The sequence below is a fragment of the Adiantum capillus-veneris genome, chromosome 7 (assembly GCF_014529385.1).
Source record: "Adiantum capillus-veneris isolate H3 chromosome 7, ASM1452938v2, whole genome shotgun sequence".
Lineage (NCBI taxonomy): Eukaryota > Viridiplantae > Streptophyta > Polypodiopsida > Polypodiales > Pteridaceae > Adiantum > Adiantum capillus-veneris.
The window spans coordinates 128,323,785-128,350,641 of NC_140937.1; the positions used below are offsets into that span (position 1 = coordinate 128,323,785).

Here is a 26,857-nt window from a genome sequence, read left to right on the forward strand (position 1 = left end):
GAATTGGAGGGGAGGGAAGCAACGTCTAAAAGGATTCACACATGAGTAGGGGAAATGAAGGGGTGTAGCCGGAGGTGAAAATGGAAGAATAGGACGTTAGACCCTCAATGTGCTCGCTGTGAGCACATTTTCTATCACTGGTAGAAAGGACTTGTGCCACAACATCCAAGTTCCAACTACTTAATAAATCTTGGTAGTATGCAATTGACACAACGGAGGCCGAGTTTGGACACAACGACTCGATGCATGTGCATTGTGCGCGCACCCTTTGAGCATAGCCTAAGATTTGAACTTGCACCGTGCCTTTGTCTGACGCACTTTTAGTAAAATGGTCTTACTTACGGTAAAGCCAAAGTGAGCTTGAGAGTACAAGGCGATCTCATCGTAGCTGCCTCGAATCGCGCACATTATAAACTCGTTCTGTCTAATCTCATTGAAAGGAGTCCTGTCATCGTGTTACAGAAGCAGACCTGTTTTGCTGATCTAGCCAAAAGCGCCATTTTCATTCGAAGTTCCCTCATTCTGGAACGCTCAACGACTGCATGCTCGCCATAGCCACGCAGGAGGAAGCTTCTTGTCATCCAAACCTTCCGAGACGACGATCTACAGTGTCTGGCTTATTGCTCCAGGTTTTTCCATTTTCTGCTCGATCCCTGGCTTTTGGCAAGCTCGTTGTCCTCGTAATCTTTACGTAGCTTTTTTCCATGGCGTTGCCTCTGAGCGAGTAGAGCTTGGCATTTCCTATGAAGGTGTTTGTGTTGTATCCACTTTTGCCTGCTTGTATCGATTTTTGAAGGGTTTCCATTTTTCCATACGCCTTTATGAATTATGTTTCTTACCTGATGCCATCTTATCAAGTTTGTCTCTTGTCGCCCATCAGGTGAGTAATGGCTGGCATGAATGTCAGTATATTTTCAGAGCAAGCTACAGCTTCCTCTTCTCAGGGGGTGAATATGCATGCTCCAGCTTGTGCAACAGAGGAGCCTTTTGTGCAGAGGGCAGAATTTAGTCACATCGTGAATGATGTGTCAGGGGGGCCTTCTCCTCAGACAGAACCCACTCATGTTGATGACTGTGGCATCCATACCGGTGACATGGCAGAGAATGGCGGCCTATTGGAAAATGGAAAGCACAGCACAACAAAACACTCCACGCCTTTAGTGCAAAATATTAGTAGTCACATGAATGCCCCAGCTTTGCTCTATAAAGATCCTAGCCCTTTACCTGTGCTCGAAGCACCACCACCAGTACAGACATCTACAGAATCAGGAACACCATTACTTCTAACCTATGAGCCCAGCACAGAAAATGCATCTGCGCAGGAGATTGTAAAAGCGCCCACAAATGAAGATGACAAGAAGAAGCTAGCAATTGTCGAATCCATTAAAGTGCTACCAAGTGTGGGAGCTTTTACAGTGCAATGTGCTTTGTGCATGAAGTGGAGATTGATTCCTACCAAGGAACAATATGAAGAGATACGGCAATCAGTGTTAGAAAAGCCTTTCTTTTGTAATAGTGCAGCTAGTTGGCGACCTGATGTGTCTTGTGAGGACCCTTCCGATGTATTGCAAGACGAGAGCCACCTTTGGGCTATTGATAGGCCTAACATCCCTGTTGCTCCGCCAGGATGGGAACGGCAAATTGTCATTCGTGCAGCTGGGGCCTCCAAGTTTGCAGATGTGTAAGTCTTTTTCTTTTTTGAGGTTGCCCATTTGTATTTGTCCGAGTTAAAATCTACATTATCATTTTAGGGATGGCTAGGGCACGCAGTGTCATTAGATATTCTAGGTTTGAGTTTCAAAGCTATGTTTGTTGTGATCATGACTTAAACTTTGCATGAACGCGTGCTCATTTGTGCACGTAAGGGTGTGTGTTCGTATGCTAATTTTGAGATGTACTTCTACCTCATTTGTTGGGTGCACTTAATGTTAACAGTCATAATTGTGAATGGTGAGTCTGATGATTATTGTTTCTTTTGTAGTTGAATTTGGAAACTATGCTGTAAGCTTTGCCTTCGTCAGTTTAATGAAGTTTTTGGTTAACCCATTAGTAAATTCACGTTTTGGTGCTGCTTAGAATATCTATATTTTGAATGAGCTTTTATCCTCAAATTTTTCCGCGAGACATGGGGATTGCCTTCTTACTTGAAAATCTTGATGCCCAAGATTCTAGTTGTATAGTTTCATGATGGTGTTAGTGCCTAGTGTCCACTACTATTGAAAGCAAAGTCCACTTGGAGTTTTCAAGCATGCTAAAACAAGCGTAGAGTTGGTGTCAGAAAATAAAGAGCAATATTAAACTCACCGATGCATATGTAGAAATTAGATTTGTAGATTTTTTGTGCAATGTGTGTGTTCTTAATAAATGCATTGCTTGCGTTGTTGACCAAATTGGTCAACTTCGAAATATTGATCAGTGTAAATGCTTTACCAATGTGATGTTTCATATTGCAAGCCTATGCTTGAAACTACTGTGAATTAGATCTGCTATTGTAACAAATCATCTACCAGATCAACTAGCCCCGGAAATAGATTCCATTGAAGTGTGTTACCTACACCTTGTTGTTGGGACGAGTGTGAGTAGGAGGGTGTCCGATTGTGGTGCAACTTTGAGAAAAGATTCATTTGATAACTTTGAAGATTGAAGTGGAAAAAGCTTCCATGTGAACAACAATTGGACATGAATTAGACCGCCAAGTGATGCCAAGATATGGGGCAATTTAATGTCAAAGGCACAATGGGTGCCGTTCATTGAAAGAATAGCTGGTTCATATTCATAGATTGGGACGTGGCAATAAATGGTGGCGTGGCCCAATCAAGAAATGCAGGCAAGGGCTCTAAACTTTTTTGTTAAAAACAGCCCATCCACCCTAAAATCAAGTCCCTTGGAGATAAGCCTCAACAGTTGATAAAGGATTGCATGTCTCGTGGTGTCTAGTGTGTCCTTGTTGGTTGTGAAAACACAAAGGAGCAAAGATCATGCATGGTCGCACTCATAACCGCATTTGAGGTCTCCAGGGTGATTAGCCTTTGGTAGATAGAACAATGTAGGTAAGAGAAGTTGGCAAAGTGGATTTGTACCTTGCGGAAAAGGGGCCAGTACACAGTAGAGGGCAATACTGATTCAATTAGCGGTTAATTTCACACAAAGGATTGAGAAGAAGAGAGAATACAAATGCATTTAGCAACTAGATTGTCACTGCGTACACGAAGACCGACACCTAGTAGTCCCCAAAGATTGGCGCCCCTTTGGGTATTTCTTTATTCAATTGAAAATAAACAATTTAAACACTTGGGCCAAACTCCCACCAAGCTGTCCAAACCTGTCAAGGACTGAAATTGAAGGTTTCTGACCCAATTCAGCAGCATAACGGTGCCAAAAAATCTGTAGGTCAAAAGTACAGGTCTAGAATGGATTCCCTTGCATTTTAGAAGCTTTTCGGTGAGCTGTATGTAAATTTTGGCGTGCTGTAATTTCGCGTTTTGGTCACTGACAGGTGCCCAAATTCTTTTATAATCACCCCAAGGCTTCCTTGAAGCTTCCGAGGTGTTATTTTGTAGTTTAGGTGCGAAACCGTAAACCTTCAAGTAAACGCAGCAAGCTGAAATTCTCTGTTTTGTATTGGTTTGAGTGGAGCAAACACGTCTGTAAGTGTCTTAGGAGCTCTTGCACGCAATGGGGCACTTCCCCTTTGATTTGGACGAGTTTTAATGTGCGGAAACTCTCCAGATTTGCAGTCTGTCGTGATGGAATTGTGCGTACTTGTGGGGGATTAGCAATTAGCTAATCCAGTTCCTGTTCAGAGGGATCTTGTCGTGGCAAACATGCATAAAACCCACAAGATTGTACACTCATCTGAGGAGTCCAACTAGTGGGGCATTACCATAAATGTAAGGGGGGAGAGACGCATGGGAGCGGAATCATCGCGCATTGGGCTGAGCTTGCAGATGGTGAGTTGTCATGCAGGTTACTCCCCTATGTGTCCATTATACCCCTTATGGTCTAGTTTTCTAACCCCTCCCAACTTATAAAGTTGTTAGTGACTTGCCGCTTCCATTTAGGTGCACACATGCTTCCATATTCATCAGAATTTAGGGTAATTGTCTAGATCTTCACTAACTGGCCGAGCTAGATTCCCGATGTGAGAAACTTGTTTGGCTGTAGCGGCCATGTAATGTCCACTTGTACCTTTTCAAGGGTTTCGGGGAAAACAAACAAATTTAACATAAATAATAATTTGTAATACATATTTATAGAAGGCAACAGGAAAAATACACCTCTTGGTGATAGTTTGTGGTCTGACAATGGAGGCTTAAGGTTGAGATCTTTTTCATGCATGGAAGCTGAAACGAACGCGGAGAAAGGATCTCCCGGCTACACAAACCGCCTATAGATGCGCGTTGAAAGAACCACCCGACCATAGCCACCATCCGGCAGCTCCCCCGTGCTAGGACCAGCGTCCGAGGACGTAGGCGTGCACCTGTAAGATCGAGCGTCCCATACCACCCGGCCTCACCTCCTCGAGGTGACCTCGCGCACTCCTAGCCTCGTGAGCTAACCACTGGCACTCTGCCAATGGGGGTCGATAATTGCAAATGAGGCTTGGCCTCCCTTTTATAATAATGGCCGGCCACACTAGCCGTGTTCACACTACGTCCGCCCGGACACTGGACGCCCATCCTGACGGCATCTGGGCTAGATCCCCTCTCTTGTGAGCGGGACATAACATACTTCCCTCCTTAAGAACCATCGATGTCCTCATTGGGGATACTGAGCCTTCAAAGCTCTAACAGGTTCCCAAGTAGCAAACCTTTTAAATTGACCCTTCCATTTAATTAAGTACTCGTCATAAGCCTTTTGGCGCGAATGACGGGTACGATGATCTAAAACTACTTCTGGTTCTCGAGGAATATACTCAGTTTGCATATCTTGCCATACATTTTCCTCGATAGGCACAACAACGTCGGCTTCGCCCAATTTCACTTTAAGGCGGCTGACATGAAACACTGGATGTACACGTGGACTACGGCGTAAAGCTCCTTCTCATACGTTGGATAACGCATCTCAGCGTCAGAAAGTTTTACTTTCAAACGCAACAAAACGCCCATCCTTGTATAATGCCGCACGAATAGCATAATCACTAGCATCCGTTTCAACCACAAACGGTTTGCTAGGATCCACAATATGTAATAATGGCGCAGTAGTCACCAAGTGCTTTAGTGTCCGAAAGCTCTCGTCGAGACGCTCATTCCAGACAACAGGGGGATTACCTTTTCGACGAGGACCCGAAGTCTTCGGCCCTTTCACCCCTCCTTTTAAAAGTTGCGTAAGCGGAGCAGCAACTTTAGAGTAATCCTTGATAAACTTGCGAAAGAATCCAGTAAAGCTAAAAAGGACTTTACTTCGCGTACATTCTTCAGAATGGGCCAATTTCGCACTTTATCCAATTTTTAAGGGTCAACACGAATTCCATCGCGAGTAATGATGTGACCCAAGTACAGAAGCTCTTTCTTAAAGAATTCACATTTAGAAGCCTTAGCGTAAAGCTTCTCAGTTCTCAGTACTTCGAGAACAGTGCGTATATGCACTAGGTGCTCAGGTAAACTTCGGCTGTAGATCAAGATATCATCGTGATTGTTGTGCATTTTTTTCAGACTCCCTTGGGATTGGAAGTAGATATCTATGATAAGCGCCTTGAACGAGAATATGCCAATCTAAAAATCATCCGCATGCCTCACATTTCTTCCAACATTTCTCTTTTAGCTAAGTACGGTGTCATTTGCTCTCAACTATTTAGATTTTCTCGTCTTTGTTCTAGTAAATCTACTTTTGTTGTTCAATCTTGCCATCTTATTTCTTTACTAGTTGAAAAAGGATACTCACTCAAAAGAATCATGAAAAAAGTTCGTTCATTTTTGCATCGTAGTAAGTTTATTTTTAGTGTTTCTTCCTTTGGAATGTTCAAGATAATCAGTAGTAAATTCAATAGAAGTGGGGAGCTAAAAAGCCCACTTATTGTTTGACTTAATAACACCTTATGTTGTTGTTTTGATCTTTAGCGCTTCTAGTATTTTCACTATAGCTTGACAATTGCTAGCCTTTATCATGGCTGAGTATGCCCATCACCTCCGGAGGGTGATAGAAACTCAGCTCGTTGGTTTTGTAGAGTACGTTCAAAGCATGAATGATCTCTATATAAACCTGCACCTACTCTTGGGCACTGACGACGTGAGTAGGGATGTCATAGCTGTTGTCCAAGCTACGCATGATAAAGGTGATAATCTTATTCTTCCTGTTTGGACAAGCAGTGAAGTTGAGATCAAATATTGTCAAGTTTGGTTCTTTGCTCTTCGTAGGTTTGTAGTAGTATTCATTTTTTGATTTCATATTTAGCTTACCTGAGGACTTAAGAATGCGTTCCGTTATAGGTTGTTGTGTGAAGTTTGATTTCTAGGATTAAGTTTTTAAGATGTCTTATCCTTTTTTTGCTTAAAGTTGAGTACTTGTTTTAAGCCAAGTAAGTTGCGTCAACTTATTTTACGCATGCCTTTTTTGAAAACATTTTTAAGTTAATAATTTATCTAGTTTTGTTTCGAAGCAATCAAAGTGATTTAGTTAGTTTGTTTTTGTTTTTGTTTTCTTTTCGTGTGTCCCTTGCTTTTATAGTTTTATGAGTGCTTTATTCCCTCTTATAATTCGTGAGTTCAGGCTATTCTGAACTTATGAAGGTATATCATCGAGAAATACAACAACGAAGTTGCCTAAATGGTATGAGCAGATCATTCATCATTTGCTGGAACGTAGCTGGAGCATTGGTCAAACCGAAAGGCAGAACCAAAAACTCGTAGTGACCATAATGCGTATGGAAGTTTGTCTTAGGAATGTCTTCCAGCTTGATCCGTATCTGATGATAGCCTGATCGCAGGTCTATCTTCGTAAAATACAACGCTCCATGGAGCCGATTTATCAGATCGTCCATGCGCGGGAGCGGATACTTGTTCTTGACAGTGAGCTTATTCAACCCCTTGTAATCCACGCAGAAGCGCATATTGTTATCCTTCTTTCGAGAAAGTAACACTGACGCTCCCCACGGGGATTTACTAGGCCGAACAAAACCCTTGCCGAGATAATCCTTCAGCTGTTACTGAAACTCGTCCTCGGTTTTACTAAACCGATAGGGTTGCTTTGAGAAGGGCTGACTACCAGCCACCAACTCAATGCTATGATCTACTCCTCTCGAAGGCGGCAAGCCAGGAGGTAGATCATCATGAAAAACATCCTTGAAATTAGTCATGATTTCTCGGGTAAGATTGGATTGGTCGGAATCCCCAAGTTCAATAGAAGAACATGAAACATTTCTACAAAATTCAGTGACAGAAGTACCAAGCACTAACGAATCAAACCAAGCAGACGGTACACATTGATAAAAGTCAACATTAGAAAACTTTATTTCTTTATACATTTCCAAAGCAGTAACAACCGGTATTGCAAAACCATTATTTACAGACTTCTGATTACAAAGCGACACAGATACATGAGGCATGTTCTGCTTAACAAAAACAAGAGAGTGATGCACATAGTCTATATACAATGAGTCTTGTTTATCATAAAACCATGGAATTCCTAAAATAACATTTGCTCTGTCCAGGCGCATGATGTGGAAATCCAGGTTCTCTTTGTAATCAGCCAGCTCGAGCGACAAGTTTGGAACCATCCGATTCCATACATTTGTATCCACGCCACGAGCCATCTTCACGTGATACTCATGGTCACTGTCCCGCGTTCACAGGCTCGGTTTCTGCACCAATTTTGCATCCACAAAATTGTGTGAGCTTCCATTATCAAGGAGTGCGGTCACGTCGTGACCATTGATCTTCTTGGGGAAACGGAGAAGATCGTGCTTATCAAACACTTTGGTGCTAAAAGTACAATTAGTGCATGAAGTGTGCGCTAAATGATGGATTTCAACTTGAATAACATCAAAGTTACCTGAGATCTCGTGAATTTGAACCGAAGGACGGCCTTGCGGTTTCTGCGTCTTCTTTTTCTTGGGGCAATCCTTGATTTGGTGACCCGTCTGGCCACATCCGAAGCAAGCCCCCTTCTTCACTGTATCAACAACTGAAGCATTTCTGGCTTTCTTCTTCTCCTCAGAAGATCTCGGCGGTGATTTGGACTTATGCTGGAATCGGGGTCGCTTCCTCGAAGCATCCTCGTCGGATTGATGGTCTGAAGTTCTTTTCTTCTCATAATTCGCTCCATTTATCAAATGGAACGTTCTGGCCTTTGCCACTGCATCCTCGACGTCAGTCGGGGCTTTATCCTAAATTAAGGCCCAACGGTAATCCTCATGCAATCCCAGCAGATACATGTGTATAGCGTGCGTAGAATCCACCTTGCAGAAGGTGAGCGTCTCTTTGAAAGCTGTGGTATACTTATCAAAAGACAGAGTTTTCATCGAAAGACTCTCCAGTTTGGCATAAGCTTTCAAAGGGTCCATTTTAGCGAAATCCTTCTTGAATTTCACACAAAAATTAGCACACGTCGTAGGCTTCTTTGTCATGTCACTCCACCAGGTAAGCGCCTTACTGCGCAGATAGAGAGGAATCGTCTGAATCCTCCGTTCATCATGCTCCCCATGGAGATCAAAGTATGTGGTCCACTGGTGTAGCCAGTTATTTACGGCCAATTCCGTACACTCCTTCTCTTCACCTGAGAAATTTGTAGTTTTGTACGGAATTGTGGCAGTCGGACCACCCTGCGAACGCCCAAAAGCAGCAATTTGCATCCGCAATTACTGGAGATGGGTTCCCCCTCGGAAATACGTGCAATCGTCGGACTGAGCTATATTTTCGAGAGTGGAAAGTCGGGAACTGAGCCCCTGTACGACCCCTTCGAGAGAGGCCAAGCGAAGGTTCGTTTGAACATTCGCGTTTTCCAGTGCGGTAACACGCTTGTCGAGGGAAAGTGCTTGTAATCCATGTGTAGAGAGCATGCGTGAATGGAATTTGGATGTTACCTGGCACGTCGTCACGCTGCACATCGGAGCTGGAGGAATCCATGGCGAAGTGCGTGAAAAACTGGAATTTTCACGCGAAACCGGGCCTTTTGTGCACTTTTCGGTCGCGAAAAAGTGAAGTTCGAGGAGCTCCATGTGTCGGTGTGAGTGTCTGAACGCGAGTAGGTGATGGCGGGAGCGCGGGAGCGTAAGCAGGTGAGAGAGAGAAGACTCGGGAGAGAAGCAGAGAACTTTAAAAGTGAATTCTCTTGAAGTTTCTGTAACTCTGTAAGTGAGTTTTTAATGATATGCAGGTTTCAAACTATACCTTAAAAAAAAACCCAAAGTGCCTTGGGCACCCCTTAAAAAGAAAGGGTCACTTGTTTAAATAAACCAAGGCCTAAGTGAGATAGCGTAAAAAGACTTGCATCGTGAATTAGCTTGCGAAGGCACCTTTGGCAGATTAGTGCCGCGTGGAGAGAGAAAATCAACGCGCGTGGAGCCGGAGAGATCACCTACGCATGCGTCTGCCCAACACGGGACCTTCGCACAAAAGTCAGCCCACGTTGGCTCCACTCTGGATTCCACGCTGGCTCTCTCTCTTCCTTCAACGCAAAAGGTTAGGAGGCTTTCTCTCTCCTCTTCGCTGCATACAGCTGCTCCCCCCCCCTCTCTCTCTTTTTCTTTCTGTGTAAACTTAGTCACTACACAGAGAGAAGTAGAGAAGGAGTTTAGTAGGAGCTGAAATATGGCATGCTGAATTTAACGCTCAACGAGCAGATGAAACAGCAATAAAGTGTTTTTCATCGAAAATCACTCAAAAAGAATCAGCCCATTAACAAGTACATTCTCAAAATCGGAAAAATTAATGAAAAAGCTCCGATTTTGGGCACTTCCCTTCGCTAATTTGCTGATTTTTTTTCAAAAATCAGCAACCAAACATCAATTTTTCACCTGCACACCTGCTTATAAGAAGGAAAAGAATTAGTTAAACAACCATTTCATCAAAAATTGCATGAAACAATGATTATCCGACTCTAAACAGCCCGTAGGTCTGCACACAGTCCTTCGTGCAGCCAAGCCGGCTCTGATACCATGAAACGAACGCGGAGAAAGGATCTCCCGGCTACACAAACCGCCTACAGATATGCGTCGGATGAATCACCCGACCATAGCCACCATCCGGCAGCTCCCTCGTGCTGGGGCCAACGTCCGAGGACGTAGGCGTGCACCTTGAAGACCGAGCGTCCCATACCACCCGGCCTCACTGTCACCAGCGTGTGACAACTATCTATCCTTTTTGTTGATTTCTTTCTTATTATTTATTTACTTTCACTTTTTGGAAACACCCCTCGGGAAATCTAACTGCCCTGCATTGCATAGCTAGTGTGGAACTGTCAAGAGGGAGTCCAGGCGTGAGGGCAAGAGAGCACTAAGGTTGGACAAGGACTATGGTTAGCCAAAGTGGGGTCATTGACTAGCCAAAGTGGAATCCTTTGCTACATAGGCTACATTTCAGTTTTTGATGTGGTTGCAGTGTATAAAGAGGGTCGGATGACCTAGAAAGATACAATGGCAGAATCTCCTAAATTTAGGGAACTGCTATTTTGGGACCTGAAAATGTATTCGCGTCATTACCTCCGGAATGATAAGGGGAACATTTTATTACTCTGCCGCGAAGTCAATTGGGTAACCGGTCAGGATATTTTTAAGCGGCGAACCCGAAACGGGAAAATGCTTGTATATGCGCCAAGTGGCACATTTCTGTGCACTTGCCTCCTCAAGGAAGAAGTGGCGCTGAATTTGAAGGGAAGAGGGCTCATTTGGAGCTTCTATCTCACAGGTTAATAGCTATGGAGTGCTTCCTTTCCCTCTTATGTACAGTGCAGTGCCAGGAGTGATGCCCTGCACGCTACGCACTGCCCTCTCTCTCCCCTATGGCAGTATGTTATGCCCCTCTAGTGGGCTTTTCAATTGACCAATGTACAGTTGTGTGGGTTCATGCGCGATTGCCGAGGCAAGAGCCTCTTGCACAGGTACTGGATTAGGTGCGGCTAATCCCCCGCAGGTACAGGTCAATTCAGAGAGGTTTCACGCCAAAAATCTCATCGGATTCAAAGGGCAAGTAGCCCTACAGGTGCGGGAGCTCGAGGACTTGCTACGGATGCGACCGGCACGTGAAACGGAGCCCGAAACAGTAAATTACAGCCTGCTGTGTATTTTTGCAGGTTTAGGGTTTTGGCCCTTATCAGTCCCTAATACCCCCAGGAGGTTCGGGGACGCGAGGGGACCGTTGTACAGGTGATCTGACACATTTTCGGGGCTGAAAACAGAGAATTCAACGTGCTGCAGATTCTCGCCAGGTTTTGCAAAGTGCCCGTATGCGTCGGGAAAGTCATTCAATGCCTGGGAATACCGACTGTGAAGGGTCCTAGTACAATATGTTGTCGAAATCGGGCCGGAATAGTTGAAAGTCAGCCAAGCTTGTGCGGGGCAGCTTGTAGGGAACCACAACGTTTATTCCCTCTTTTAAACAATAAAGAAATACCGAAAGGGGCGCCTAAGTTAGGGGCCAATCTGGTGTCGGTCTTCTCATCCAGGTGCATTCTAGCAGCCTGTATCCCTTTCCCCTTTGTTGTGTCTTGAAAGTACAGGTAAAGTGGGCGACAAATTAAATGGGTGAAAGCAAATAAGGTTTAAGTCTAAGGTCTACCGTCCTTTTCGAAAGTACAGGCCGGTTTCATGGTTCCATCGCCGGGATTAAATAACTTTTTCCTATAGAAGTGTGTCACAAAGTGATGATGTGGCAGACAACAGAAACCCTAATTTCTGCCAAAAACCCTAAAATTCCTATAAACCCTAATTTTTGCCAAAAACCCTAATTTCCGGGAATCGCGGAGACTTGAAATTTATTTATTTATTTATTTTGGAATGATGAGCGATGCGAATCTTGCTTTTTTCTCCACGCCATGAGAAAGAGAGAGAACTTGCTTTTTTTTAATAAAAAAAGACTCTCTAAGAGAGATGCTTTTTATTTTAAAAGCTTTTGGGGCTCTGCTTTTGGGCATCCCTTGTACCTTTAAATTAGTGGTGAGGGCCTCACTTCTCAGATCATCTGGACGCAGAGTCTGAGAGTGAAACCCTAACCGCTCTCTTGTACTTTGATGATTGATTAATACAAAAAGAAATACCGAAAGGGGCGCCAGTCTTTGGGGCCAATATCTCTAGGCACGGAACTCCGTCGGGCCAGTGCAAATCTGTTGTGATCTGTGAATTGTTTTGAAGTGGTTATTTGGTGCTGTCGCGGTTGATTCTTGACTTGGTGTCACAAAAATACGGAAGCGTAAACTGACTTTTAATTGTACTTCAAATACTCAAGAGAATTGGAGAGAGAGAGGAAAAGCTTGACACTTCATTGGGGACCAGAAGATGGGCTGGTCCCCCCCCATAAAGAGAATATCTTTATTACAAGCACAAGAACGGGGCAATAGCCCGTCCTCTATTCTTTCTTTCTGCTTCTGACTGAGAGAGTGCGAACGCTACTCTCTGAATACTGAGAGGATCTTTCCTCTGCTATGAGATTTTTGGGAAGCTCTCAAAAACGAGAGTCTATCTTCCACAAAACTCAACGGAAGCTCTCGAAAATGAGAGTCTACCTTCCGCTAATTGAGTCCCTTTATGCATAATTATTCCTGCGACAAAAACAAGGGAGAAACACGCAAAATGCACGCACACATGCTTGCTGTAATTTTCTGCATATAACCTGAAAATGTTACTTGAGCACCTTCCAGAGCCGAAAAAGAGACCTTTTTCGTGATGGAATTGCACGAAACTTGGTGTACGCGTAGTGTAGGTAGAGAAGAACTAGATTCTATATGTATTTTGCTGAAATTCAACCTAAAGGAGGTGATTAAGGGCTGAAAACAGAGAATTTACAGCCACCACACTCTACGAAGAGAGTGCATGCTGCAACTTCTCGTGATGAAACCTCACCAAAAGCTGGCTATGGCTATGAGAGCCCTTGTTCTAGACAATGGGAGCACGAGGCCACCACATATGTCACAAGGGGCTGCTCTCAAGCTTCCATGGAGGGCTCCAATGCGTAGGGCATACTCACAATAGGGGGGGTAGGAGCACTGCCAACACTGAAAATGGGGAAATAGGGCCCCTCCTAAATAGCCATAAGGGAGAGGGGGCGCTAGGAAGAGAGAGAGGGTGAGAGTGAGAGTGAGAGAGAGTTAGTGCGCATTGGTAAGTGTGCCACTTGGCACACTTAATAACTTAAAAAACCCTTCAACTTTTACTTTTAAAAATCCCTAGGCTATTAATGAAATGTGCAAATTAACTCACAACTGCACACACAGATGCTACTAATGAAATTGTTAGCTGCTCCCCAGCGCAATGCCGTACCGACACTGCTCTGGCATTACCTGTTCGCACTTGTCCGGTCATTTGGTCCGGCATAGACAATTTAAAAATACCTTAACTGACTTATCCTAAGGCCGTAAAATGATTCAGGCCTTAGGGTTATTATTCTAAGGACCCCATCTCATTCCTGTGCTTGCACTAGCGCGCGTAATTTTCTGAGCCTGAAATCTGAGACTACTATCTACCCCTTCATTGAAGACCCAATTTCCCAATCGCTAGGGCTTCAGGGTATTTTCTGCTAGGGTCTCCCTGAGGTGCATTGGCCCAAACTTGGGCGCACCTAAGGCCCCAGAACTGCTAAATCTATTATGATGTGCACACAACTAATTAGATAATTCTTTTCCCGTAAATAAATTAATTATTTACAAAGTCTGACTTAGTTACACTTGGAGTGTCCAAGTCTGTTACAATGGTATCAGAGCACGGCCGATTTCTCTTCTACGGGAAATTCGATCCCCGATTTTTTTTTCCGCGGCACTTATGGCTTCAGGCAATGATCAGTCGACTCTCTGCATCTGGAGATGCGGGTTGGGATCACAACGAAGATTCAGACAGATAGTATGGCCCGCCTCGGCCTACTTAGGCGGAGCAAAGAGAGATGGAGCGTCGTCGATTGATTGGCGATGCAACAAAGATGATGCTCAATTTTGCCAAGGACCTGAAGATGGCAAAATATGTGACCCAGACCTCTTTGGAAGAGGTACAGATCGAGTGGCAGAGAACCACAACACCACTCCCGAAACCCGCTCTCAAGAAACCCTCTGCCTCCACGAAATATACGGAGAAGGAACTGGAGAACGTGGTTGATGCACGGATTGCTCAGCTTTTTGACGCGCAAAAGAAAGCCAAAAAGCACCGCAAAAAAAGCAGAAGATAAGCGTTGACTTCCCGGGATATTTGGGTCGTCAATCGACTTTTGACAAGGCAAAGAAACAGAAGAAGCGTGTTCGATTTGAAGGAGTACCCAATTCTTCTTCTTCTTCTTCTGACAGTTCTTCTAGCTCTTCAGATTCGAGCGAAGAAGACAGAAAAGGTAAAAAGCGAAGCAAGAAACAAAGCTTTGGAAAGGGCAAGAAAAAGGCAAAGAAGGCTACATCTCGCCCAGAGACTGACAGTTCTACGGAGGACTCGTCTACAAACAGCTCAGATTTCGATGACGGAAACTTTTATGCGAACAAGAAGAATTTTTACAAAGCTAACCAGTCTGACTTTCTCGAAGATAAAAGCAAGAAAGTCCGAGAGTTTAACGAAGGTGGCCACTCGATCAAGTTTGATACTTTTTCAGGATACTCGGATGCTTTGAAGGCTTTGTCTTTTATACAGCAGTTTGACATCGCTTTCGCGGGAGGACGCTATTCAGAGCACTCGAAGATTCGGAGAGCTGCCTCTTACTTTAAGAGGAATGCTCGTACTTGGTGGTCCACGCTTCTTTTAAACAAGACTGCGCCAGTTAAATGGCTGAAATTTAAAAAGCTTTTTATTTCTTCTTGGTTGACGCAAGAATATGAACGAGATGTACAAGCTGCTTGGAACCATCTTCGGATGACCAAGAAAGATACAATCAATGCCTATTATGAAAGATTCTGGAGCTCTTTTCTACCCGCCTCTTCATTCAAGAAGATCTTGTTCAGAGAACAGATTGAGCGGTTTACCTTGGGTCTACCTACAGAGATCCGAGATCACTGCTTGGAAGAGAAGTCAGCTTCTATTCAGGAGTTGATGAGTCATGTGAAGCGGGGCTTTGCCATTCACTCTGGCAGTCTGAGTTACCCCACAGATGAGGCCATGACACAACGAGCCGAACAGACTTTTGGGAATGAAAGTAGAAAGAAAAAGAGCAAACCAAAGAAAAATGATGCACGACCCAAGTTTACTCCTAAGGAGAGAGCTCGCTTCATCAGAGAGGGGAAGTGCTTTGGATGTGGGGAACATGGACATATCTCCGCGAAGTGCCCTAAAAAGGCATAGAAAGAACAAAATGATAAAGACGACGACAAGCCTGAGAGTTTGAGAGCAGCTGAGGAGCGTGGCAGAAAAGGCAGATAGAAAAGCAGAACTGGTATCACTTGGCGTGGGACCTGCACCGAATCTAATGAATGAAAGTACAAACTTTGCCGCTTTTGGGGCAAAGTGAAGGATTAGGAAGCTCTTTTGAAGGAGCCAAGGCCAACTTCTTTTCACTTGGAATTGGCGGCTTGATTTGGAATTACGCCCTACAGACTGACGCCACAGGCGGAGGTAGTTCGACTGGCACCCGGATGGGCTTTGCCATTACACCGAGGATTGGCAAACTTCGTTTGCAATGACAGGGGGGGTGTTCAGGGCACGCGAGTGACGTTCTACTTAGGATCCCTTGGTACCACAAGAACTACGCCGTGGTTGACTACCGGGCCGAGAAAGCGACTTTGATAAATGAAGGGCTTAGAGATTGTACTTGATGAACTTCAGTTTCTTACTCATTCTTTTGGGAGAGAACTGAACGATGGATAAAGGTTGAATATGTTTTGACCTGATCAAAAGAACGCCAAGATTTTTCTCCACACTCGTGCCGATTGCTTTTCAGAGGGCCCGAAGATCAATGATCAAACCATTGATCTGATATCTGGAAGGACGCCACCGAATCGTCCACCTTACCGTGTGAGCCGAGTACAGAATGAAAAGATTATGAACCCAGTGAAAGACCTCTTGGAAAAGGGTCTTGTCCAGCCTAGTACTTCACCGTATTGCTCTCCAGTGTTCTTGGTTTTAAAGAAAGACGGATCTTGGAGAATGTGCATCGATTATAGCACTCTCAACGAAATCACCATCAAGAACAGATTTCCGATTTCTAGGATCGATGATATACTCGACAGGTTACAGGGATCCTCGTGCTTTAGCAAGATTGACTTGAAGAGTGGATATCATCATATCAGGATAGTGCCGGGAGACGTCTACAAGACTTCTTTTCGGACGACTTTTGGGTTATTTGAGTTTTTGGTAAGCCTTTTGGCTTAACCAATGCTCCTGCGACATTTAATCGGATGATGGAAAGGATTTTTCGAGAGTACAGGCTATTTGTTGACACTTTCTTTGACGACATCATTGTTTTCTCCAAGAATGAGGCAGAACACAGAGATCATCTGCTTCAAATCTTTCAGGCATTACGAGATCACACGTTAGTGATTAATGCAAAGAAAAGTGAATTAGAGATACATTTTTTGGGACACATTGGGTCAGCAGCAGGAGTGCAAATGGACCCGGCCAAGATAGAGACTATCCGTGATTGGCCCGATTTGAGGAATGTCCATGAAGTTAGAAACTTCTTGGGATTGTGTTAGTACTACAGGTGGTTCATACGAAAGTTTGCAGAGGTTGCTTCCCCTTTGGATATCTTGACACAGAAAGGAGTACCTTTTTCGTGGGGACCCACAGAGGTGACTACCTTTCGGACATTGAAAGAGAAATTGACTACGGGACCTATTTTGACTTTGCCGGACTTGCAGAAGTCATTTGAAGTATATTGTGATGCTTGTGGTCCTAGTCTGGGTGCGGTCTTGATGCAAGAAGGCCATGTCATAGCTTACGAGAGTCGTTTGTTCTCTAGGCCAGAGATGACAACACAAATCTATGAGAAAGAGATTTTGGCGGTTATCCATGCTCTTACTCAGTGGCGGCATTACCTACTCGGAGCGGATTTTACTGTCCTTACAGACCATCAGAGTTTGCGCTACTTCTTCTCACAGAAGTAGCTTTCGGAAAAGCAGATGCGGTGGGCGAACATCTTGTCACAGTTCCACTTCCAGATTGTCCATGTGCAGGGACATAAGAATGTGGTGGCAGATGATTTGTCTCGGAAACCGTTGGTTCTGGCTGTTTCCGCGATACATCATAGGAGCTTCGAGGATATGGTCGATCAGTATGCCACAGATACAGATTTTGCAGATATTTTCATACGGATACGAGATGGGGAGACAATAGCTGGAAACTCCCTTCGGGAAGGCTACTTGATGAAAAAGACTATGTTGTGCGTTACACAGCCATTGAGGGATAAGGTTATGACCTAATGCCACTGTCCACCTTTTACGGGTCACCGCGGCATTGCTACCACCATGAAGGGGGTAGAGAGATACTTCTATGGGCCGAGACTCAAAAAGGATGTGGAAGAGTTTGTGCGCAGTTGCTTGGTATGCCAGAAGGTCAAGTTTGACAGGCATAAGGCATAGGGATTGTTACAGCCTTTACCCATACCCACCCACCCTTGGGAAAGTATTGCAATGGATTTCATTTTTGATCTCCCGAGAACACAAAAAGATCACGATGATTTTCCGATTACATGGCACGTCTGAGACGATTGTCTCCGACAGAGAGCCCAGATTTATGAGTTTGTTTTGGAAGGCAATTTGGGAGAACATTGGCACACAGTTGCAGTTTCATCATCGTTCCACTTGCAGACTGATGGGCAATTTGAGATTGCCAATTCAGTGATTTTAGATTTATTGAAGTCTTGTATCTCGGATCAGAAGACTCAATGGGAAAAGAACTTACCTTTGGTAGAATTTGCCTACAATAACACGATACACTCTTCGATGGGGAAGACGCCATGTGAGATTGTTGAAAGTGCTGCGAAGGTTCCATCCTTCCTGAGCACGAAGATTAGATATTTGAAGCATATGAATATTCGCGAGATTTGGATACGGCTTTTGCCAAGGTTCGCGAGACTTTACAGGAGTCTCAAGAACGACAGAAAAAGGCAGCGGATCGCCATCGTTGCGACTTGAAATTGAAGGAGGATGATTGGTGCTCTTACTTTTGAGAAGGCACGCCTACGAAAGAAAAAGGGAAAGGAGAGGCTTTTTCCAAAGCTTAGTATGCGATACTACGGACGTTTCCAGATCACTGACAAGATAAATGATGTCTCCTTCTGATTGAAACTACCAGATACTTGGAGGATTCATAATGCATTGCATGTGAGTCTCTTGAACCCTGTTAAGGGTGATGTGCCTGATGATGGGGAGCCTGATGAGCAGCCCGAAGTGGAAGAAAACGAGGAGATCCTTGTTCCTGAACAGATTTTGGCACATAACAATACGAAGAAAGGTAAAGTCCGAAGGCGATTCTTGGTTTAGTTCAAGAACTTTCCTGCATTTGATGCGAAGTGGATGGAGGAGGAGGACCTAGCAGATACTCCTCGGATTGTGAAACTTTACCTCGATGTTTTAGCATAGTCTACTCCAAACGGAACCCAGAAATTCAGCTTGGCCGGAGATCTGGTGCAGTGGGATGCCCAAGAGGGGAGTCACTCCGCTCCCTTGTCAACAGATGCCTCGATATTGATACTAAAGTCACTGATGTCTCTTTGAGCTTAAGGGATACTGAGAGCTGACAGTATTCTGTTGGATGACTTTATGAAATGGAATTCCTGATTATGATATTGATTTGTTCTTGACTTCTTGTGAGTGCAAGAACTGATAGCCGAAATGACTGTAGCATTTTGGTCTGATTGATCTCGAATAGACATGGTTGCAATAGGGGTTAGTCAATCGGACATCGATGAGGTCCCGATTGGACCTAGATGTGATTGCTAGCTACATTGCCGATAAATCATGGTCTAAGATCCGAATGAATGTTGAATGTCATGTGATGTCCTGTGATGTCTGGTGATGTCCTCTGATGTCGTGTGATGTGACTGTCGATTTTGTACATGTGTTAGATGTGTGTTCCTATTATGTAGGTACTAACAGTCAGTGTCTGCTAAGACGGTTTATGGCTTTTGTCGGTTTTGTCGGCGTAATCGCGGTCGATTACAATGCTTTCAAGAGGGGGGTATGTCACAAAGTGATGACGTGGCGGACAACAGAAACCCTAATTTTTGCCAGAAACCCTAAAATTCTTGCAAACCCTAATTTTTGCCAAAAACCCTAATTTTCGGAACGCGGAGGCTTGAAATTTATTTATTTATTTATTTTGGAATGATGAGCGACGCGAATCTTGCTTTTTCTCCACGCCATGAGAAAGAGAGAGAACTTGCTTTTTTTTATAAAAAAAGACTCTCTAAGAGAGAGAGAGAACCGATGCTTTTTATTTTAAAAGCTTTTGGGGCTCTGCTTTTGTGCATCCCTTGTACCTTTAAATTAGTGGTGAGGGCCTCACTTCTCAGAGCATCGGACGCAGAGTCTGAGAGTGAAACCCTAACCGCTCTCTTGTACTTTGATGATTGATTAATACAAAAAGAAATACTGAAAGGGGTGCCAGTCTTTGGGGCCAATATCTCTAGGCACGGAACTCCGCCGGGCCAGTGCAAATCTATTGTGATCTGTGAATTGTTTTGAAGTGGTTATTTGGTGCTGTCGCGGTTGATTCTTGACTTGGAGTGTCCAAGTCTGTACAAAGTGAGCCTTGGTCAGTTTGGGCTTGAAGACATAGGGGATCATAGACCAGACATAGGAAATTGCAATAATGGCAGACAGACCAGACGATGTGACTTAAGAGGTTTCCTCTTCGCAGGGTCAACAGACACATGAAGTGGGTGAGTCTTGAAGACCACCACAAACGGATGATGATATATTCAGGACCCAGTTGGCTACTGCTGTGGCTATGTTCACACAAGTAATGCAGAACCCGAGGTTTTTAGCCTTTCTGTAACCTTCTCTTCCGTCTCAGCAAGTTGGGTCACTGGATCATATTCAAAAGCCTGTTAAGGCTCGAGCACAGGTGATTCATATTGCAGAGGCAATGGAAATACCTGCACACTTGACGGAGAACATGCAGTCTCCACAACTTGTGCCTAAGGTGCAAGAACAGGTGGCTGAGATGCCAGTCTTTCAAGCTGTACCAGTTCAGCCAACCACTTTTCAGCAGCCTATAGCTGGTTCTAATGGGTAGGGAAGCAACCTACAGGCTATGCAACAAGTCTTCGCATCACCTTCAGTACGCCCTGGCTATTTTGGAGGTGGATCGGTATTCCAGAGCATGGCTGGTCATGCACTTGGAAATCAGTTTTACACGCCAGGAACAGAGTTTGGGGGTGCTCAAATGATGATGCCTAACCCCATGTATGGTGTCACGGGCATGCTACCAGGGTTTCAAAGCACTCAGGGCCAATTTGGGATGTCACCGGCAAATTTTGGTATGGCTGGAATCACAAATCAGCAGCCAAATATGGCATTTCCAGGTCAACTTAATTGCGGTTAGGGAACACAAATGAACCCTAACAGTGTTCCCATGTTTCAGTCACTTCTATGTGACAACTTAATGACGTTGGAGAGGCCAACTCCGTACAAAGAAGGTGGCAAAGGTGTGACATTCATACCTTTACAGGGTTTGCTGATAGGAAGAAGGCTCTCTCATTCCTCCAGCAGTTTGACAAGGCCTATGCAAGGGGAAACTTTACAGAGGCTTCAAAGGTCCGCAAGGCAGCCACTTTCTTGACAGGGAATGCGGGACAATGGTGGACAACTTTATTGCTGCAAGGGCAAGCTCCGTCCACATGGATTTACTTCAAGCAGATTTTTGCAGCAGCATGGTTATCTGATGACTTTGAAGCAGATGTCATGACAGAATGGCACCAGCTTAATGTTGCCACTTGCAAGAATCTCGATGACTACAATCGGAAGTTTTGGAAAGCTCTACTTCCAGTAACTTCCTATAGGTTTGTGCCATTGACAGAACAGATTGAAAAATACTGTTGTGGCCTACCCAAAGGATTGAGAAAGTACTGCACGAAGACCAAAGTCACTACTTTGACGCAGCTCATCGAGGTAGCAAACACTGGCAATGGTTTGCTCAAGGGAGAAGATTGTGAATTCAATATTGGCGTCAAGGAAGGATCAGCCAAGAAAAATTCAGCGAAGAAGCACGTTCTCAATGAGGTTCCTAAAGGGACTCAGGAGCCGGCCAACGCTGGGAAAGGCTAAGCTACGGCTGAATCAGAAAAGGGACCACCAAAGAAATGGAAAAGACGTTTTCCTCACAAGTCGGAAGAGCAAAAGAAGGTTCTGAGGTCAGAGAACAAATGCTTCATCTGTGAGCAGCTTGGCCACATTGCTTTCAATTGTCCTACAAAGAAAAGGCCAGCTGATTCTGAAGACAAGGAGGACAGGAAAGGAAAGAAGCCCATGGCTTGTCTAGTGCCAGATATGGTGGGCGACAAGCCAAATTCAGATGCAAGTGAGCTTTGCAGAGCATGGGGAAAGGTCAGGGATCAAACAATGCTTATCTTCTTTGATCCAGGTGCCAAAGCCAACTTCATTTCCCCAGAATTGGCTTCAAAGTTGGGAATCAGACCTGAAGAGATGGGGTATACAGCAGAGGCAGGTTTGGCATGTCCTGGCCATACAGAGGTTGTGACACCCATCATTGGAAAGTTGCGCCTACATATCCAATCTTATGTAGATGCTGAAGAATTTTATATCATGCCACTGGACGGATGTGATGTGTTGCTAGGTATTCCTTGGTTGTTTCGTGTACAGGGAATCATGGATGCCTACAACAAAAAGATCACTGTACAGAGCAAGGGAAAGACTCACATTTTGGATGTAAAGCTTAAAGGGGAGTCTATTTCCACTGTATCAGCTTCTGCTATTACTTTTGTAATGAAAAAGTATCTTTCTGCGTACTTGGTTTTTGCACGTGAAGTGTCAGATTGTGATGAATCAAATTTATCTGTGCTAGATAAAGAAAGGTCAATGTTTTTACAACAGTATAGTGACTGTTTTTCCGATTCATTACCGTCTCAATTACCGCCAGAGAGACTTGAGGACCATGCGATAGATTTGGTGCCAGGCAGTAGCCCACCAAATAAGCCTCCATACAGGGTTAGTGCGGCTCAGCAGAAAGAGATAATGGGCCAAGTACAGGAGATGTTAGAAAAGGGGCTGATTCAGCCTAGTTCATCCCCATTCTGTTCTCCAGTGTTGTTGGTGCAGAAAAAGGATGGCTCATTGCGTATGTGCATCGACTACCGTGCACTGAACACGAACAAACGAGGACGTTTGAGATTGCAAGAGGGGGGTATGTCACCAGCGTGTGACAACTATCTATTCTTTTTGTTGATTTCTTTCTTGTTATTTATTTACTTTCACTTTTTGGAAACACTCTAACTGCCCTGCATTGCATAGCTAGTGTGGAACTGTCCAAAGGGAGTCCAGGCCTGAGGGCAAGAGAGCACTAAGGTTGGACAAGGACTATGGTTAGCCAAAGTGGGGTCATTGACTAGCCAAAGTGGAATCCTTTGCTACATAGGTTACATTTCAGTTTATGATGTGGTTGCAGTGTACAAAGAGGGTCGGATGACCTAGAAAGATACAATGCAGCATCTCCTAAAATTTAGGGAACTGCTATTTTGGGACCTGAAAATGTATTCGCGTCGTTACCTTTGGAATGACAAGGGGAACATTTTATTACCCTGCCGCGAAGGCAACCGGGCAACCGGTCAGGATATTTATAAGCGGCGAACCCGAAACGGGAAAATGCTTGTAAATGCGCCAAGTGGCACATTTCTGTGCACTTGCCTCCTCAAGGAAGAAGTGGCGCTGAATTTGAAGGGAAGAGGGCTCATTTGGAGCTTCTGTCACACATGTTAAGAGCTATGGAGTGCTTCCTTTCCCTCTTATGTACAGTGCGGTGCCAGGAGTGATGCCGTGCACGCTACGCACTGCCCTCTCTCTCCCCTATGGCAGTATGTTATGCCCCTCTAGTGGGCTTTTCAATTGACCAATGTACAGTTGTGTGGGTTCATGCGCTCTTGCCAAGGCAAGAGCCTCTTGCACAGGTACTGGATTATCTAGCGGCTAAGCCCCCGCAGGTATAGGTGAATTTGGAGAGGTTTCACGCTAGAAATCTCGTCTGATTCAAAGGGCAAGTAGCCCTACAGGTGCGGGAGCTCGAGGACTTGCTATGGATGCGACCGGCACGCGAAATGGAGCCCGAAACAGTAAATTACAGCCTGCTGTGTATTTTTGCAGGTTTAGGGTTTTGGCCCTAAACGGACCCTAATACCCCTAGGAGGTTCGGGGACGGGAGGGGACCGTTGTTTAGGTGATCTGGCGCATTTTTGGGGCTGAAAACAGAGAATTCAGCGTGCTGCAGATTCTCGCCAGGTTTTGCAAAGTGCTCGTATGCGTCGGGAAAGTCATTCAATGCGTGGGAATACTGACTATGAAGGGTCCTAGTACAGTTATGTTGCTGAAATCGGGCCGGAACAGTTGAAATTCAGCCAAGCTTGTGCGGGGCAGCTTGTAGGGAACCACAACGTTTATTCCCTCTTTTAAACAATAAAGAAATACCGAAAGGGGCGCCTAAGTTAGGGGCCAAGCTGGTGTCGGTCTTCTCATACAGGTGCATTCTAGCAGCCTGTATCCCTTTCCCCTTTGTTGTGTCTTGAAAGTACAGGTAAAGTGGGCGACAAATTAAATGGGTGAAAGCAAATAAGGTTTAAGTCTAAGGTGTACCGCCCTTTTCGAAAGTATAGGCCGGTGAACGTACTCCTAGTGTCACGAGGACGTGGCAACTGCTAACCTTAGTTGTTGGTTTCTTTTAATGATTTTTGATTAATTTTTGAGACCCTCTTTTTGAAGTTGCAAATAGTCGGACATTGTATGGCCAATGTGAACGGTAGTTCCACCCGCAGACGGGAAGTTGGTCGGCACTGGAACTCGTAAAGTAGAGGATGTCTAGGCTCAGTTCAAGATCATGTAGGTATCCCCGTTGCAGTTAGCAAGTTGGTGGATACTAGGAAGTGAACTCAATAAAGGCATAAAGTCAAGGTGGGATCACCAACAGAAAGTATCCGACAGTTGTGCCACATTGCACTTTTGGATGCGGTCCCAATGAGGATAGATGGTCAAATGACCAGTGGGAGCCCAACGGAATCATTGCCTAAAATTTAGGAAACTGCTATTTTGGGCCACGAAATGTTTTCGCGTCGTTACCTTCGGTACGACCAAGGGAACACTTTATTACTCTGCTGCAAAGTCAACTGATGCACCAGTTGAGAGATTTTTAAGCAAGAAGCCCAATGCGGGGAAATTGCATGTATGAGTGCCAAGTGGCACTTTTTGGTCAATTTACCAAGTTTGGGAGAAGAGAATCCGTAACTGACTTTTTGGAGCAGTTTGGAGGTTGATAACTGTGATTTTCAGCCATTTCTCTCCATTTTTGAGCTTCCCATGACTTTACCTAAGACTAAGGAGCTCATTTTCAGCGTTGGAAGGCATCAAATGCGTGTTTACAGGGCTATCTTGCTGCATTTTCAACGATATGCAGGTTTTGGCAGCCATGGAAATCTTCCCCTTTTTGCATCTATTTGTTCACAGATGCATTACATGTTAAGGGAAGAAGAGGGGGCGCTCGATTTATGCTTGGGGGATGCTTCATTGAGAACCTGTCCCAGGTTAAGAGCTATGGAGTGCTTTCTTTCCCTCCCATGTACAGTGTGGTGCTAGGAGTGATGCCCTGCACGCTACACATTGTCCTCTCTCCCCTACGTGTAGTTATGTGATGCCCCACAAGAGGGCTCTTCATTTGACTGATGTACAGTTGTGTGGGTTCATGCTTTTGTGCTGAGACAAGAGCCTCCTTGAGCAGGCACCGGTGAGGGTCATAACCTCACCGTACAGGTGCAAATTCAGCGCCGTGTATGTGCAGAAAATTGATTGTTTTTCAGCCATACGGATGCCAGAACCATTGGGAATAGTGCCTCACTGGTAGAGGGCAGTTAGGGGACTGTTTGGGGCTGAAAACAGGGCAAAAACCAGTAAATACAGCGAGCTGAATTTATTGTTTTTGGGCAGGAATCAGAGGGTTTATGCCAGTGGAAGTGAGTTCCAGCAGGGGAATTGATTTCGCGCAATTTACCCTCTCAAAGTATAAAGAAATACCGAAAGGGGCACCAATTTTGGGGCCTACAGGTTGTCGGCGTTTGCTCGGGGCACTCTAGCTTCTGAGCTGTGTGTGTATTCAAGTGTTAATTTCTGTCGCAGGTTCTTTTTGCAAAGTACTCTGTGTGTGTCTAAAGTAAAGAATTTCGGGTGAAAGCCAATGCCTACCGCGCCCCCCTACGGGCTGGTTTCACCTAGCCTCGCGGGCTAACCACTGGCACTTTGCCAATGGGGGTCGATAATTGCAAATGAGGCCTTGGCCTCCCTTTTATAATAATGGCCGGCCACACTGGTCGTGTTCACACTACGTCCGCTCGGAGACTGGACGCCCATCTCGACGGCATCTGGGCTAGATCCCCTCTCCTGTGAGCGCGACATAACAGAAGCGGGAGACTTGATGGCTGTATTCTACACCAACAATGTTCGAAATTGAGTTCTTTTTTCTCCATTGGAGATGAGATCGATTGCTTTGAAGGAGCCCCATGATTCTCAACACGCATCATTTGGCACCCCCATCAAGAGATTACCTACAACGTTTTTGGGTCCATACTGCTATCTTCCTTAGCCTTGCGTTTTCAGCCACATCCGCTGTTTTCTCCTGCATGCAATCTGGAGAAAAGTTCCTTAAAAAAAGAATTGAGATTGAATAGTTAGGTCATATTGTGTCTGGTACCCATCTAAAAATGGCTCTTATTGGTTGAGGAGAGATTCAGGTTGAGATCATGCATCGTTGAATCTTGATCATGGCATAATCTTGACGCTCTCGTCAAGTTAGTTGACTAGTGTCATAAACAGGTTCATTACTCACTAATTGATGATGCGAATGCCAAATAGTGATGAGGCAAGGCTTTGATCATGCAAGTGTATGATTGGATGGTGGGGGTCCTTGGGATTGAGGTAAGTTACTCGATGTAGCACATCTGAAACTTGTGGGCATGGGAGTCGAAGATCTTGAGCTCAACTTATGTTGTGCTTAGAGCAAGGGTGTGGCGGGTTGTTACGGGGGTGCTTGGGACACTCAATGTGGAACCTTCACCAAGAGACCTGGGAGGCTCACGTTTTGCTAACTTGAGGCCCTTTGTTGCGGCTCGTGGAGGGACGAAACGGCTCGTTGTCACCTTTAGCCTAATGCGCGCGAGAGTTGTTGCAGTTGTGTGCGGTGAATGTTGAAATTGAGTGCGGAAGCGCCTTTTAGGCTCAAGTTGGGCGACGAGGCCTCTCGGTGAAGGTTCCACCTCGAGTGTCCCAGCACCCCCGTAATACTTGTGTCATAAGTTCCTTGCTTATTAACAATAACGAATGCTTGCATTTAATAGTGAGAGAGTTTCCTCAATTGATGAGAGAGAGAGAGAGAGAGAGAGAGAGAGAGAGAGAGAGAGAGAGAGAGAGAGAGAGAGAGAGAGAGAGAGAGAGAGAGATGTGCTGAGAGTTATTTGCATGGGGGAGAGAGGGAAAATCACTTGGCACATGCACATGTGACCCTATGTGCATGTGGACAAACTGTAACTCCTACCTCTAGGGTTGAGGACAGCCTAGGAAGTGTTCCGACACCATCATGAGCATGTATGCATGACGT

General features: G+C 44.9%; 1 protein-coding gene across 2 annotated transcripts in view; it reads left to right on the forward strand.

The window, feature by feature from the left end:
- Positions 1-386: 386 nt before the first annotated feature.
- The window catches only part of LOC147454600 (uncharacterized), a 40,707-nt gene continuing 14,236 nt past the window's right edge, over positions 387-26,857 (forward strand). Inside the window, exons 1-3 of one of the 2 annotated variants that reach the window (XM_086516495.1) lie at positions 387-629; positions 881-902; positions 967-1,681. In XM_086516495.1, the coding sequence (XP_086372621.1) occupies positions 543-629; positions 881-902; positions 967-1,681 (824 nt within the window). In that variant the 5' untranslated portion in view covers positions 387-542. Of the gene's footprint in view, positions 750-880; positions 1,682-26,857 lie in introns of both variants that reach the window. The other variant, XM_086516494.1, reaches the window with a different exon arrangement.